The 16,418-nt window shown below is 37.2% G+C and overlaps 1 protein-coding gene across 1 annotated transcript in view; it reads left to right on the forward strand.

Moving 5' to 3' along the window:
* Window positions 1-16,418, forward strand: part of SLC41A2 (solute carrier family 41 member 2) — a 58,133-nt gene that overhangs the window by 25,508 nt on the left and 16,207 nt on the right. Inside the window, exons 7-8 of the mRNA XM_032207638.1 lie at window positions 5,720-5,867; window positions 6,455-6,534. Of these exons, the coding sequence (XP_032063529.1) occupies window positions 5,720-5,867; window positions 6,455-6,534 (228 nt within the window). The remainder of the gene's footprint in view (window positions 1-5,719; window positions 5,868-6,454; window positions 6,535-16,418) is intronic.

Raw genomic sequence — 16,418 nt, forward strand, 5'->3', positions numbered from 1 at the left:
GTCAGAAACAGGATGCTGGTCTAGATGAGACTCTTGGCTTCACTCAGCACAGATGTCCTTATGCTCTTTCTGCCACTTCCCTGCTTTCTCTGAAGTAGAGCAACAAGCGCAGAGGGAATGTTATAAGGAAGTACACGGTTTATGAGCTAGTAGTGACACGGGTTGAGGCCACCTCTGGACTGTCCTCTGAATGAAAGAGTTTCCCCTACAATTTACTAGCCTGATTACTCAAGTGTGCTGGCAAAGATGGAAGGTTCTAGCTGTATGTGAAGTTTTCAAATAATAGGCCTGAAAGGGTGAAATTATTTATTTAAATGTTTTCTGCTTGTTTGTAACAGAGGTGTACAGCAGATGCTTCATGGCATGCCTAGAAGAGGCAAGGAAAAAGGATGGTAGCATACTTACCCAGGTTAGGGGCATATTAAACATCTCATTTGTCCCCCATCATATATACAATCTCTTAAAAAAATCATTTGGCTGTTTCAAAAATAACGACAAACCCATCAGAGCCAGGGATTTGAATGGCACCAGGTTAACAGCTCTGCCTTAATGCCCTGGAAAGGACTGTATCTGCACTTCTAAATTACTCTGTGAATCGCATCCTCAGAGATAATCTAATCATTTTCCTTCCCGAGACAATTATCGTAAACTAACTTGTCCGTTAAACGCTGAAACCAATTGAATCTGTTAGCTAATTCACAGCGAGTGTCCAATAGCCAGACCTTCAGCGTGCATAAAAAAAAAAAAAAAATGGAAGAAAAACTTCCACATTTTTGCGCGCTGCACTTAGAGCCATTTAAACACACCCCATAACATTACGACGCCTTGCAATGCTCTGTTAAACACCTCATTGATCAGTGAAGGGGGACGAGGAGTTTCTTTTAGAGGAAAACCCTTTTTCCCCGGCTCCCTGTTAGTGCGGCGGCCCGCCGGGCGCTAGAGGGCTCCCCAGGCCCGCCGACGGCAGCGGGGAGCCCTGACAGAAAAACCCCTCTGCTCGCCCCCTGTAACGCTGTGAGGGCTTCAAGCTGCCCTCTTCTCCTCACGGAGCGGGGATTAAATACATGCTGGTGGCTCTCAAGCATCCTCGGATCTAGTTTGAGAAGCCAGACGGCGGGATCCCCCATCGTTACTGTCGGGTTCCTAATTTTGCCTCTGAAATAGAGCATTTCCCGTTCACACCTAGAGGCTGTGTTTTCAGAGGCACCGCACCAAACAGTGCACCACAGTATACACCCTGCATAAGCAGCAAAATGTTAAACATCGGAGTTCCCCAATTGCTTGTGTGATTGCTGTCAGTGTTTTTACCACAGGGATGAGGGTTTAAAATAACTGAAGATCAGCAAGGTCTTGTCTCTTCCCTCCTTCCTTTTTGATGTAAGGTCACAGTCAGGAGTTCACTGAAGAGATACTGAGTGTTTTTAGGAGCTGATTTTGCTGTGCTGGATGTTACAAACTCTATAGCAGAGCCACCAGGACGGGCTGACCAAGTTTCCTCCTGCTATGTAAGCTAAACTGCACAAAGCTTTCTAAAGTGGCATGAAATGAGTCCCAAAAGGGGAGTCATTTATTCCCTTTGTCCCTTCTCCAGTTATCGTAGAATAAATTTTCTTTTTTCTGTGGATCAATATGAATAGGATGATGGCCCAACCTTCCTCAAAAGATGCATCTTGAGGTTAGAGTCTTTTAAGATTCAAGTAAGTTGTTCTGCCAGCAGAGTCTCCCCTAGCTAAAAGAAAGTCCTTTCCGAGAATCAGACGGGAGCTGAGCCGTTCCACGGGGTCTGCAGGGCACTGGAACCTATCATAGCTCACTTGTGACAGTTTCTGTGATATGTTTCGAAACTATTAATGGCTTCTACAGTTCTGGTTTTAATTAAACTTAATAGATGGGAAGTCGAATATAAAGTTCTATTAGGGAACAGCTGCCTTAAGCTTAAATTTTACATTGTCTTTGCCTTCAAACCTGGGTAGGGTGAATTTCAGTTGTGTAGGCTAAAACTTGTAAATTTATTAGTAAGCATACCTGATTTCCTCCTTGTTTAGCAGCATGGGGATGACTGATGCCCTATTTATTTGTTTGTCATTCCCTCTAGCTCTCTTTTTCTCTCTCTCTCTCTCTCTCTTTTTTTTTTTTTTTTTTTTTTTTTTTTTTTTTTTTTTTTAATTAAACAGGGAATTCCAATAAAGTACTAGCAACTTTTTGAATAATCTAAGCTCTGGCCTCATCTTGCCCTTGAAGATCACCCACTCCTGAGAACCACTTCTGACTTTTGTTCTTTTCAGGAAAAGCTGTGACACAGTCTTGTAGCAATGGGTAGCTTTTATAATCTGGTTTATGTCCAACTCCATTTAAAAGCCTCAGGTATAAAAGTTATTTTAGGTTAAAACATTGAAAATTAAGGCCAAAAAAATATCTCCTCTTACTTGTTGTTGACTCAGAGGAACAAACTTAAGCCATTGCTGAGTATTGTTGAGTCAGGCCTTAGTATGCAAAAAAAACACCAGTTGCTTTTCTTTCATATTGTCTTCTATATCACTACACACTTTTTTTCTTTTCCTGCTATAAAACATCAATTCACTTTCTTGCAGATTCATCTAACATTTGCTTTGTTTGCTGTAAAAATGACAGCTTGTGTTATATTATATAGATACACTTTTTTTTTTTTTTTTTTTTTTTTTCTCCCGGTAGCTACTGTTCACTAACTTAAAATATGTTGACTTCAACTAGTGAAAGGACTGAAAATCATCCATGGGTTAATTGTGTTTTCTAAGACTTGTAAAGCTGCCCTTGCTTCTGGCTGCTTGCTGAGTTCTGAAATAGTACAGTCCTGTTGCACTGCACATATAAATTGTATTTATTTTGGTTATAGTTCATGAATCATTATACACTAGCAAGACTGTCTTCTCTTCTTTTTTTTTTTTCTTTTTTCATTTTTTAAAACATCTTAGAAAACATTTATGTGGCAGGATGATATATGCATACATATATTTCATATTTCACTTATTTATTTATAAGATGCTTATTAAATATCTCTTGGTTAGTATTTATTGCTCATTTGCTGGACTGGTTTCTGTTATATCTTTGTACTTACTTTTTTTTTTTTTTCCCAGAAGAAAGGAATTATACAATGTATTTTACTTTGAGTAGAAGAATGCTTATTCTTAGTGTTCTTTGTAATTCCTGGACTATATTTTTGGACAAATTTTCCATGCTTGGAGACTGCTGCTGATAGTTAAATCCTCTCTTTTCTCCTCAACATGTTCTAACAAGTTATTTAAGTTGTTATTGGGATTAAAAAAGAAATTGTTGTAAAATTACATACCTTTTTGAACTTTAATTTCCTTTCTTGTGTTGGTAAAAATGTCATAATCACAGAATCACAGAATGGTTGAGGTTGGAAGGGACCCCTGGAGATTATCTAGTCCAACGTCCCTGCTCAAGCAGGGTCCTAGAACACAAACCCAAGTTTGTGTCCAAATGGCAAGGATCACCTCCCTTGACCTGCTGGCAATGCTCTTCCTGCTGCAGCCCAGGATACCACTGACCACAAGAGAACATTGTTCAAGAGAACAATGCTCATGGTCAACTTGTCGTCCACTGGGACCCCCCAAGCCCTTCTCCTCAGAGCTCCTTTCCAGCAGATCAGCTCCCGGGCTGTACTGGTGCATGGGGTTATTCATCCCCAGGTGCAGGACCCTGCACTTGCCTTTGTTGAATTCCAAGAGTTTCCTCTTTGCCCATTTCTCCAGCCTGTTGAGATCCTTCTGAGTGGCACTGCAGCACTCTGGTGTATCAGCCACTCCTCCCAGTTTTGTATTATCAGCACACTTGCTGAGAAGGCACTCTATCCCTTCATCCAAGTCACTGATGAGTAAGTTAAACAGTACTGCACCCAGTATTGACCGCAGGGGACACTGCTAGCTACTGCCCCTGCCACTGATCTCAACCCTCTGAGACCTGCCATTCAGCCAGTTCTCAGACAGAACAGACATAGAGGGAGTGAGACCAAGTAGCAGGAACATAATGTGATTAACATCTTAAAAAGAAAAAAGAAAAAAGAAAAAAAAAAAAAAAAAAAAAAAAAAAAAAAAAAAAAAAGAGGAAGAGAAGGAAGTCTCAAAGTTTTTCATAAACAGATTTCCACAGGAAATCCATTCTACAGGACCCACTGCAGTATGCACAGAGATCTTTCTTCTTTGCAAGTGGAGGGACGAATGCCTTTACTTGGGCAGTAAATAGTGGTCCGCATGACAAGAACTTTACATCAATACATTTTTCTCTTATAAGCTTGATTTTAAAAAACTGTAATTATCAAATAAAGGAGTAATGTATTATGTGTACTCTTTTGAGTCAGATCTTTTCACATTAAACACCTCTTAGTTCATAGAAGGAGGAATAATGACCAAAAAAAAAAAACAAAAGGCACCACAAAGGAAGGAGATAATATACTATAGAGTAGTTAGAAAAGGAAAGGAAAAATTACTTCTCTTTTGGGTTTTGTCTCATTCTCATTCTGATAGCTTTCTACTTTTAGCTTACAAAGTGATAGGAATCTTAGTCTCTTTTCTGCTGGCTCTGCTGCAGAGGCTGTTACCAGTCAATGCAGAAGGATAGTAACTTCTAAGAACACTACAGCAATTCCTTCAGGAGTAATTTTAGCTGTTCTCCATCCCTTCACCAAGATAACATCAAAGTAGTAATTGCTGGAACTTGCAGACTTTGTAATAAGCCATAATGCTTGGGTAGGATATTTTTATATATACTGGATATTCTTTGTTCAAATGTTTATGCGTTCTATGTGAACTACTTCAACCTATTTATTTGAAATATATTTTGCATTGAGTTGTCCAAGTTCTGAAAGTTTAAACAAAAAGTGTTTAATATTAAATACACTGCCACACTGCTCATAAAATTAAATGTATGTAAATGTGAGGTGTTTGTGTAAGTTATACGTATATTTGCCACAGTTGAATTGGATCACTGGGATAGCTTCCGAGTGGATGGGACTCTCTGACTGAGCTAATCTGAAAAATATTATTCTTTCTGGAGGCAGCCCTTTGCATTATTAGTTTTGTTTTATGATGGTACTCCCTTACTGATATTTGCAATTGTGTTCCTATGAAATATGATGCCAGTCTGATGGATAGGTGCAGGCAGCAGAATTGTGGCTGTGAATTTCCAGACTTTCAGACAGGTTATAAAGCAACTGAACTACTGATATAAATGTTTCAGTATTACATATTGTGCCTGCATCATTTTAGATATGCTGTTTCTGGGAAGATTAGCATATTATCTGTGCTTTGGAAAGAGGGAGGTTTACATATGCTACAAATTTATATATAAACAAAATGCATTTTCAATATGTTGTTTCTTTTTTTTTTTTTAGCAGACATAACAATGTTTTATATTGCACATCTCTATTGTATTTTTATCATCAAGCATCATATAAAAACGTTTTTAAAAACTTTATACTTTACACAGATAGTTCTGTCTTTGATGGGATGGGAGAAGGTGATCACAGGTGGCAGATGTTACACCATATTGTTTGATGCAGTAGTTGAAAAGTTAGGTACAGTAGTGCTAAAGACTATGAAAATTCCTCAATTGAATGATGTAGAATATAATTTATTTTAGACTTTTACGTTAGGAATAACTTTTATGAATGTCTGGAAAGCAAAACAGTTATTTTGTTTTTCTGTGGTTGTTTTTTTTTTAGAGACATATTACTACGTATCTCCTCTAGTTGGTGCCTTTTTTTTGGCTCTGACTCCTATGGGGATTGTCATAGCTGCCAAACACCCAGCTACCAGAACTGTTCTCCATTCAGGATGGGAGCCTGTTATAACTGCCATGGTTATAAGCAGGTAAGTCTATTTGTCTTTGTTTGTCTTGATGTCTCTCATCTGTGTCTCTGTATATCTTATATAACACCTGACTGTGCTTGAAAGAAACTTTCAAGGAGCCCCTAGAATGTGGAGTGGGAATAAACTTTAACCTTCCAAAAATTATGAAGTTACGTAGTTAAATCGTAGATGGGAATGAGTGGGGAAGCCAGCAGTAGCCTGTGGAAATGACTGAACAGAGATGTACTGTATCAAATAAAAGAAACAGTGAAGTATTCATCTCCTGCAGCTTCCTATCAAAACTGCACACTGATCTAAGAGGTGAATTAATCAAATGAAAGCTATGAATCTTAAAAGTCAAGTGATTGTCTGAAATTCTATGGTCTTTGTTATACAAGAAGTCAATTTTAATATCTAAATCTGCAACTGTAGCAATGTTAGTCTGTAGCAGAGGACAAAGTAACGGGGAAAAAAAGATGAACTGAGCAGAAAATCATGGCTTGAAGATAATACAAGACTAAAATTCAAAAAAAAAAAGTTTTGAAATACTAATTAATGTATTAATGTATCTGTTTGCCGTATTCTAAATATTGTACTTTGTTTTTCAGTATTGGTGGCCTTATTCTGGACACTACTGTATCTGATCCAAACTTGGTTGGAATTGTTGTTTATACCCCAGTAATTAATGGTAAGACTAAGACAGGATTATATGCTGCTGTTTATTGATTGATATGCTTTGGTTTGATAAAAGCCCATTAACACCTAAAGAGAGTTTTTTAGTCCTATTTATTGCAATCATTAAAGCATGTTGGAGAAAGTGAGAAGTACGAGCCTGAAGTATGCCTTAAGAAACTGTGAAAGTGAAGAGGTATATTCAAAAATTATGTGATCAAATATATTGAAATTGTTATGGCTGAGGAAAATTTAGATGATAATTTATTTCAAATGATTTTCTTTTGAATGGCCAAGGGCAAATTTTCAAAATAGCAATTCAATATTTACTTGCGTTTAGGTTTAAGAGCCAACAGGGGTGCTACAGGCAAATTGATTTCTTAAGAAAGATGTATATTGGTTCCCATGTTTGTTATGCGCTTTCCAGATGCACAAGAATCTATTCATGACAATTTCACCCATAAATAGTTTTGTCATCTAAGAAAAATAACAAGGCAAATCTTACATGAACAGATAATATCTTATTAGTCTGATGTAGTCATTTACAAAATGCAAATTTTTAGCTTCTTTTTTTGCTACAGTATCATGTGACTGATACATGTTTAGCTTGCAATAATTATAATCACTGGATCTGTTCCCACAATAATGCTCATTAGCTGCTCTTTTCCCCTTTTGTATTTCTACGTTTGATTCTGTACATTATTTTGCACTTTTATGCATTGATTTTTGATCAATTTCTCTAACTATCAAGATGATTCTGACTTCTGATTTTTGCTTATCAAGCACTTTGGCTTATCTTAACTTGGCCTTTGCAAATGCCGTTGGGGTATATTCTATTTGTTTTCTAAGCTATCAATTAAATAAGTTAAAACCACTTGGTTTGCTCATCTGCTTTGATAATAAAAATGTTATTATTGATGCTGGGTTTTGAAACATTTTGCCCCTGATCTAATTAACTTCCAAAGATTGCTACTGGAAATACGGCATGGGATAGCATCAAAACAATTTGCAACAGTTAAAAGTTGGTATATCTACAGCTGTGCCCATTAGGCAAGCTGTTCTGTTACAGGAGATAATTGTGTGACTTTGACAGAGGGATGTTCTTGGTAAATTCATGTTAGCTTTTGTTTTACTGTTCTCATATCTTCTAGATGCTTACAAATTGTCTATTTAATAATTTGTTCTAATACTTGTCAGGAATATAAATTTTACAAACATTCAGATTCCCCAAATCATTCTTTTTTGTCCTTTTTAAAGATACATTTCCCTATTACAGCCCTCTGGTATTTACTAACCTCCAAGATAATCGGTTTGCAAAAATGATCACTGATAACTCATGGACTGTTCATCTAGCTCTCTAAGGATGCTCTACATTTAATTTATCCTCAGGCCGTACAGACTTAAATGTACAAGTTTATGATCAGGCATCACCATTTTTTACAAAGTCAGGATAAAAAAGGAACTGAGGGTTTCAGTCTTCCACACAGCATGCTGCTTATTCTTCTTTCCCATTAAACTCCTGTATTTCTTTTTTATTTCCTTTAAATATAAGGCATTTCAGTGTTGCCACTTTTGTTCCTTGCTGACTATAAATTCATTTTTACTTTTCAGCTTTTATGCTTCCTTGCCTGAGCCTTTCTTTTATATTCATTCAAAATTGCAAGTACTTGCATCTACTTTTTGTGCGTTTCCATTTCGATTTCCAGATACCTAAAGAGCAGGGCAACCATGTTGATCTTTGACCTTTCCTGCTTTACATCTGAAAGCTTTCTTGTAATAGTCCTCCGTGGTAGATTGCTTCCTAAGAGAAGAGGATTGTGTTTTCTTATGGGGCAGGTGCACCCAAAGCTCTTACCGGTGGTACTGCTTTCCTAGACGACATCCCTTGATTACAAAAGCAAATAACTGTCTGATGATTGCTTTATACTGTTCTACAGTAGGCGTCTCTCTCTGCTTCAGTACAGTAGTAGAATAGGTCTGGATTTCCTCTATAGACTCTTGTGTTCTAGTCTTGCCACCTACACTGGATACAGGTCTGATGGATACAGGCCTTTCTCAAGACCCCACGCTCTTACCAGATGCTGCAGTGATGATGGTCTTCTACCCTGTAGTAGTTATGAACTGCCCTTGTAAGTGGAACTGTGCATCCTGTTCAAGGTTGGTTTCTTTCACAGAAATTGGCTGTAAAAGCTGAATTGCGTCCGTGTTTACATTTTACCTTTTTTTAAAATTTGTAGTTAATGATTGGACTTAAGTAAATCATTTTAATTGCTAGGAATGACAGCTTACTATAAACATGCCTCTAGAGAAAAAGTTAAATGTACTACTTTGTTTCTAATTTTCTTTCATAAGTTTATGAACAGGATTAAGGCAATGTGCATACATTCTTTTGATCTATCTTTAGAGAAAAAGAACTAGCCAAATGCTATACATAGCCATGGATGATTAGCTGGTGGGTCAAAAGATCCCTGAAGAATTAGGTAGGCTGAGAGAGGAAAAGCTGGGGCTAAAAGTCGGCTTGTAGCTGTGACAGTCCCACTGTGGTTCTCTGATGATGATTGCTGTGATAATTGAACCACCCCAGCTATAAAAGCTGCCTTCATTTTAAGAAGTTTTATATTACTAGGCTGTTCTCAGCCTTTGGCATCTGCCCCCCAAACTACTGTGCAATGCCAGAGAACGTTTTTTTCCATGCTACACCAGGTACCTTACCCCATTGCTTATTTGGATTTTTCATACTTAGCTGCTTCTTTTCTTGTTATGCGTAAAGCAATCTTTTCCCAGCTCACAAAGTTTAAATTTTTTAGTGACTAGTAATGGACCATCATCGAGTTGTTTATAGTCTCCTGTCTGTATATTTCAGCTACTATCCCAGTCTTAAACTCCATGTGGTAATGAGAGTAGCTTCACACCAAGCTTAATTTTGGAACTCTTAACAAGCTGACAACAAGCACAATAATAGGCCAAGACTAGAGCCTTGTGCTGCTAGCGTAAGGGAAAGGTAGTGCAAGGCCTGCAACCCATGATCAGCAATAGCAATGCTGCTTTTGCAGTGCCACTGGACAACAACGTAAGCACCAATGAATTCTGGTTTTCCCTCATCCACAAATGAGCAGAGGGGAGTAAGTGTGTCATATGTGTGTGCTAAACTCCTCAGACCTCAGAATTTGAAATATAGAGGCATTTCTATTGGAAAATATAGAAGAAAATACATTCTGTGTAGAGGATGCAGCGTGCCTGCTTTATGGTACACATCCTGAAAAAGGAAATTGTAGGTAAGTGATTTTTTCAGTTGCAGTTAGATTAGGCTTTCCTGGTTTTCATAATTCTATTGGCTCCTTTTGATTTTGCTGGTCAGTATAGTGTAGAAAACTGGAGTTTAGGAAATCTTTCAGTTAAAAAAATACATCTGTTGACGCTCATTTACTAACCAAAGGTGTGCTAGGCCACTTAACAGAAAGCTTTTTAAATATGACTGTTGCAGAAAGCTTTCTCTCCCAGTCCTTGGACTTATTGTAAACATAAGCAGTGAAAGTAGCTGCAGGTTTTCCCACTCACAATGGTTTTCAGATGCCTTTTCCTTTCTCCTACTTTGAAGTTTGTTGTTCCTGTGAAACAAGGAAACCTAAAATAAATGTTGTAACCTTTTGGGATTATGTCCAGCCAAAATCTCAGGACAGTGTGTGTTTGTCCAAGATTTCAAATTGTTGCTGATTTTTTTCAGTGCCAATTGTTGTATATCATGAAATCCTGAACATTATACACTGCAAAGTCATCAGGTGTTAGGCTTCCTTTGTGTGCCCATACGTAGCATTCAATCTGGTCCTGTCTAAGTGGTTTTCATATTCTTAGACGTGGGACAAGTCACTTTCATCATATATACGTTACAGTTTGGAGCCATACATCTTTTGGTTTAAGAAATATTGGTCTGGAATTTGAACAACCTCAAAGATTCCTACCCCTATTAACAATAACTACAAATTTTTTTGCCAAGAATATTAAAATAGTTCTGAAGCAGGCAGGCATTTATAGTCAACTTTACTGCTGGTGGCCAGCAGTGTTTTACAACCGGTTTTCCAATTTTCCCCTGTTAAACACATTTCTTGAGATGAAGAATTATTTTTAATTCTATGGTTGGTTGGGTTAAATTGTAACTGTGCTTTCTAAAAGTACATAAATCATTTCGTGGTTTTAGCCATTGTGGTACTTTAAATCTAGTTGAAATTTAGATGTTTGTGTTTGATATACTGAAGTTCTGAAGAAACTAGCTAAAATCCCAGCATGGCTGTGCTTCAGCCTAGATACTCAAAGTCGATTGTTATGTTTTCTAATGGAAGAGCTGGATAAAATTTGCAAATCCACTTACAGCATCACAGTTTGTTGAATTTGGCTCAGGAACTGCAATTTGCAAGTAACTGAGTTCCTTTTGTGCAGAAAAAAAAAAGATAATGCTTTATACAATTATATGCTTCAGAATAATCAGCTGAAATTAACTGAGATTACTAGACAGAGCCACTTTCCATTTTCCTTGCATGCTTAAAAAATATTGTGAGATGTCTTGTAAGTATTTTTATTTCAAGAGTTACTGCATAGTAAATAACATGTGATTAGATTTCACCCCGTTTTTATGCATTTTGTAGAACGGAGGTTCTGCAAATTAATTCTGAAAACAACTGAAAACCAGAAATGGTTTGAAGGCTTCATATAGAAAAACTTGCATTTACAGATCATTTGAAACAAGAGTCGTTATGGGTAACATAAATCTGTTGTAATATTCCCTACTCTTTGGCTGCACATAGTCCTTGGTATGTGGAGGAAATAAACATAGATCAAGGAATATGAAGAACCTGTATGAGAAAATTTAACACAAAACTTAATGAGTGTCTGTTGTCTGGGAGATGAAAGTTAAGCTTATGTAATATATTCCCCAAACCATATCTTTTTTTCTTTTTTTTTTAATCTATTAATAGGATAAACTGAAGGACAGACTTTCAGGCTTTTCAGACATGTCTTGCTGTAAATTGTTTCCTTTAGAGAATATGGAAAGAAAATACCAGAAATCATTCCCCCTCAAAAAATAAAACGTGTTTTTAATAATTTTATGTATTTTAATCTGCTATAGGATAGTTGTACTCTCAGCTTTCATGCAACAGAGAAGTGCTTTGATTAGAAGTCAATCATTGTCTCAGATGGCTGAGTTTCTGAAATTTTCCTCTGTAAGTTAAAAGGGAAGACATTCGTTTACTTCTATAGTACTGGAGCAATATGTCTGGGTAGGAAATTAATTTTTCTGCATCCTGAATTGCACAGAATATAATAGAATTAGAAAGCACCTATACATGAGATTTATAATTCAGTCTTTATTTTGGAATGAAAATGGAGGAGGATTTTCATTCTGAATATTTAATTCTGACTCATTATTGGGTTATAGTTCTACTACTTTTTAGTTATTAGTTGTACATGTAAATCTGCATAGTCTGTGCTGTTCTTTCAGCTGTGAGTTCTTTCAAGTATTTTATTTTTTTACAAGATTTCAGTAATCATTAGTTTTCACATCACAAGTATATCCAGAATATTTTCATTTTTTTGACAGTCAAGGAATACTTGTCAATTAGGCATAGGATAAAAATTATTTATGAGCCAAATCACACCTAAACCACTCAATTTTAAAATGCAATGGGTTGCATATGTAATGTTGTCTTAAAAAAATCAAAAACAAAACAAAACAAAAACAAAACAAAAACTTAATTGGCACAACTGACTGTATTGCTGTACATAGTAGTTAGGAGGGTGCAAAGGTAAGAATATTCTTCTTTGGGAATTTTGTTGGCCTAATTCTACCTTTATATAGGTATTAATAGATTTTTGTCCTATTGTACAAGCTGTAGTGTAGAAGCTTGGGAACAGCACAGTATTCTGTGACTGATAATCTCTCTCCATAGAAGTGAATTTATAAAGACCTTCAATCTCAGTGAATTGATGTGCACACAGTTTGCCATTCTTACAAAGTTATTTGTGTACCCCATCATGCAACTGTTCTTAATAGTCTTGTGAATGGTTATGGTGTTGGTTTTTAAAGCTGAGGCTTTATCTTGTTATCTTGTGCACTCAGTGCTTTCAGGAAGGTAGTTTTCTGCAGGAACCCATCTTCATTTATATATACTTAAGGGAAGAAAAAAAAAAAAAAGAGTGAGATGGAAAGCTACAGGAGAGGATGTAACTTTATATATAAGGTAGTTGAATACTGCTTTGCAAAATTCCTCTTGCTTACCATGCAGATCTCCCCAGTGTTAAATAAGTACCTTAAAACAAATTTTTTACCAATTAGTAGTAACATAATTATTCTTATTTTCTGGAATATCTGATTGTAGATTCTGAATCTGACCTGCAAAAATATTAAACATTGATTGATACAAATGAAAACATTCATTGGTGCAAATGAAATCAATGAAAAGTCTGGTTTAAATACTTATTCAAAACAAAATGACTTAAATATTTCACATTCATTACCAAAAACTGCAAAATGCTCTTTGCAGACAGTATAAAAATATCACTTCAGAGGTATATTTTAAAATTAAATGCATTCATGTCTGCAAAGCACTCAGATTTATAGTGACAAGCACCAATGAAAAGCAGAAGAGAAACTAGTAAGTCAGTATTCAGTCCAGATTTTGAAAAGTGGATATTAAATAAGACTGTGAATCATTCATGGTATGCTAAGGATAAATTAAAGTATTAAAGTGATATTTAGTCAGGCAATGCATCATGACATTGAATTAGAAGAATTAGAAGTCTGAGAGGAAGACTAGTAAATGTATTATTTTACTGCAACATAACTTATACCAATTTACCTATGGAGCATTTACAGATAGGTTTCTGTAAGATGTAGAGGGCTGTATCTACCATGAACTTGGGCTTTGGAGCATCTTGATTCTGGGTGTCTGGCTGCCTGCAGAGAAACTAAACCTAGAGCAAGGGGTTCCCAGTAGTGTGTGGAGGATGGTGAGCTACTTTGGAAGAGTACAGGGAAACGAGTACACCTGTGTGCTCAAGATTCAAAGTTAGATTCCTTTTCTAAGGTTAGATGGAAGCTTCTGTTCTTCAAAAGCAGTAAGTAAGCAGGGTTTCTTCTGTTCATTGGAACCATAGCTGAAATAATGTTGAGAGGAAGAGCTGGCTTTATTTACTTTTTTTATAAAATCACAGAACCAGTTAGGTTGGAAGGGACATTTTGAGATCTAGTCCAAGCCCCTTGCTCAAGCATTGTCCTCTAGAGCGCATTGTCCAGGATTGTGTCCAGTTGGATTTTGAACAAATCCACAGATGGAGACTCCACAACCTCTCTGGGAAACCTGCTCCAATGTTTGATCACCCTTGTTGTAAATATTTGATTTTTTGTGTGTTCAGATGGAATGTCTTGTGTTCCATTTTTTTGTCATTGCATCTTGCCCTGTCAGCAGGCACTACTGAGAAGGGCCTGGCTCCCTTGTCTTCATCCCTCCCCTCAGGTATTTAAACACATCAGTAAGATCCCCCTGAGCCTTCTCTGTTCTACAGGCTGAGCAGTACCAGCTCTGTCAGCCTCTCCTCATATGAAAGATGCTCCAGTTCCTGTGATCCTGTGCTAAACTTGTAGGTCCAGTAGGTCCATATCGTGTACTGGAGAGTTCAGAATTGGGCTCACTACTTAGATGTGACCTCACCAGTGCTGAGTACAGAGGAAACCTCATTTCCCTCCACCTGCTGTTGATGCTCTTCCTAATGCAGCTGAGGATACCATTGGCTGCCTTTGCCATGAAAGTATGTTGCTGGGTCATGGCCAACGTCTTGTTCTCCAGGACCCCTGGTGGCCTTCTCTGCAGAGCTGCTTTCCAGGTAGTCAACTCCCAGCCTGCACAGGTGCACAGGCTTGTTCTTCCCCAGATGCAGGACTTTGCTTTTCCCTTCATTGATCTTCCTTTCAGCCCAGCTCTCTAGACTCTCCAGGTCCCTCTGAATGGCAGCACAACCCTCTGGTATGCCAGATATTCCTACAGTTTTCACTTGGAAATGGTACCCAAAGTGTGCAGTATAAGATATGTGCAAAACAACACCAGCAAAACCAACCAACCAACCAAAAACAAAACAAAACAAAACAAACAAACAAACAAAAAACACCAGCCTGGTGTACTTCCCAGAGCATTAGGTGATCTGAGATGAGTCTGCATCAGCAACACCCATCCTGCTTCCTTTAACTTCTATGTTTGTTTGTTTTTTAAATCTGTAAAATGTTAATAAGAGTAATGAGACACAGGTCTCCTTTGAAATATTCTTTAAGATGCATTGATACAAAGTACTTTTCATGTGGTTTTCAGACTAGCATGGTCTTACTAGAAAAAAATCCTTTCCCAAATAATGCTTAGTAGAATTATGCCTGTAGGCATACTCACAAATACATGATGTGTTTTTGGCTCTATGTTAAATATGGTTTTGCGTGCTTGTTTTACAAAACAAAAGAACCGTGATAAAATAAAATAAAAAAAAAAATCAGAAGTGGTATTAATTCTTGCTTATCCCTTGACTGACTCAATAAAATGATGAGATTTTCAATTTTCTTTTAATGTTGTAAGTCAGCATGATGTCCTTCACACTTTAGCAATGTCTGTTCTTATTCTTGACAAAGTAGCACTCACATTGAAGCTAAACACATCTGCTGTCCTGAGAGGAACGCGGTAACAGGTGCAGGATTTTACTTTTGAAAGCCATTATTTTCCTCTGTGATCTAGTACTCATGAGAATGAACAGTTAGTCTTTGCTATGAAGTATGTGCTACAATAACTACAATATAATTTCAGGAAACACATTTTCTCACTTAAAATCATGGAAACAGTCCATATATATGTCTGCAGTGATTTTCATCATATGAGCAGCTACTGAGCACATGACCATTTTATGCATTCAGAAGATACTCAGAAATGATCAATTTTGTGTATTGACATCTAGTCAACCTACACAGTTTTATCTGTGTTCTGCTTCTTGTGGGGATCTGATAAATCTGATATTGCTGAGTTAACTCCACAAGCACAGTAACTGCTGTTAGAGGAAAACAAACTGAATGTCTCTGTACATAGTGATTCATTTAATGCAAGCACAGCCTTACTCAAGTTGTTCTAAGACCAGCAAAATAATGGAATTTGATTCTGTACTGATTTATATCCTGTTTGTTTTTTTGTTGTTGTTGTTTTGTTTTGTTTTTGTTTTTAGAGCACCATTCAACCCACAGTGTTTTGTTTCCTAGTGTCCCTGCAATACCCGTTGCTTACAATATTCTCTCCATTCTCCCTCTGCTTTGGCCACCGTCTTCCTTCTTCATTGTCACTTAACCGTGGCCTGAGTAAGAGGCATCACGCCTAGCTCCAAGCCATGTGCTGACTGGACACTGAGGTGTGGGTTTGAATCTTTATTTACCTAGGATTAGCCATTGTTTCCTTTTTGTCAGCCACCATACTTGGAGTTAGTTAATATTAACCCCTTAGTACTAAGTAATCCTTGTGCCAGACATGGTTGAAATTGGCCCAGAGGTTCAAAAATAGTTAGTAGGAAGAATTGGCACATGAGTGCACAGAACTAAGGGACAGGATGACTGCTGCTGCCCATCACCATACGCCGTTAGCTGGTTGAGACTCAGCAGGATGTATGGGCTCTAGAAGCTTTGTAAATTTCAGCGCACCTGCATCAAATCTATGTCTCTGTTGTCTAGCCAGTTTCATTGCCATTTCAAAAGGGAAAATTTCCATTTTCCTTAATTCTTTTCTCTTGGTTTCCCTTGTTGTTAATGAGGGAAAGATGTCCAGATCATCTCTCATATTTCTGTTTGTCTGAATTTGTTGCAGCAGATAATTATCAGCCACAAGAGGAAAT

This window comes from Aythya fuligula, chromosome 1, assembly GCF_009819795.1.
Source record: "Aythya fuligula isolate bAytFul2 chromosome 1, bAytFul2.pri, whole genome shotgun sequence".
Lineage (NCBI taxonomy): Eukaryota > Metazoa > Chordata > Aves > Anseriformes > Anatidae > Aythya > Aythya fuligula.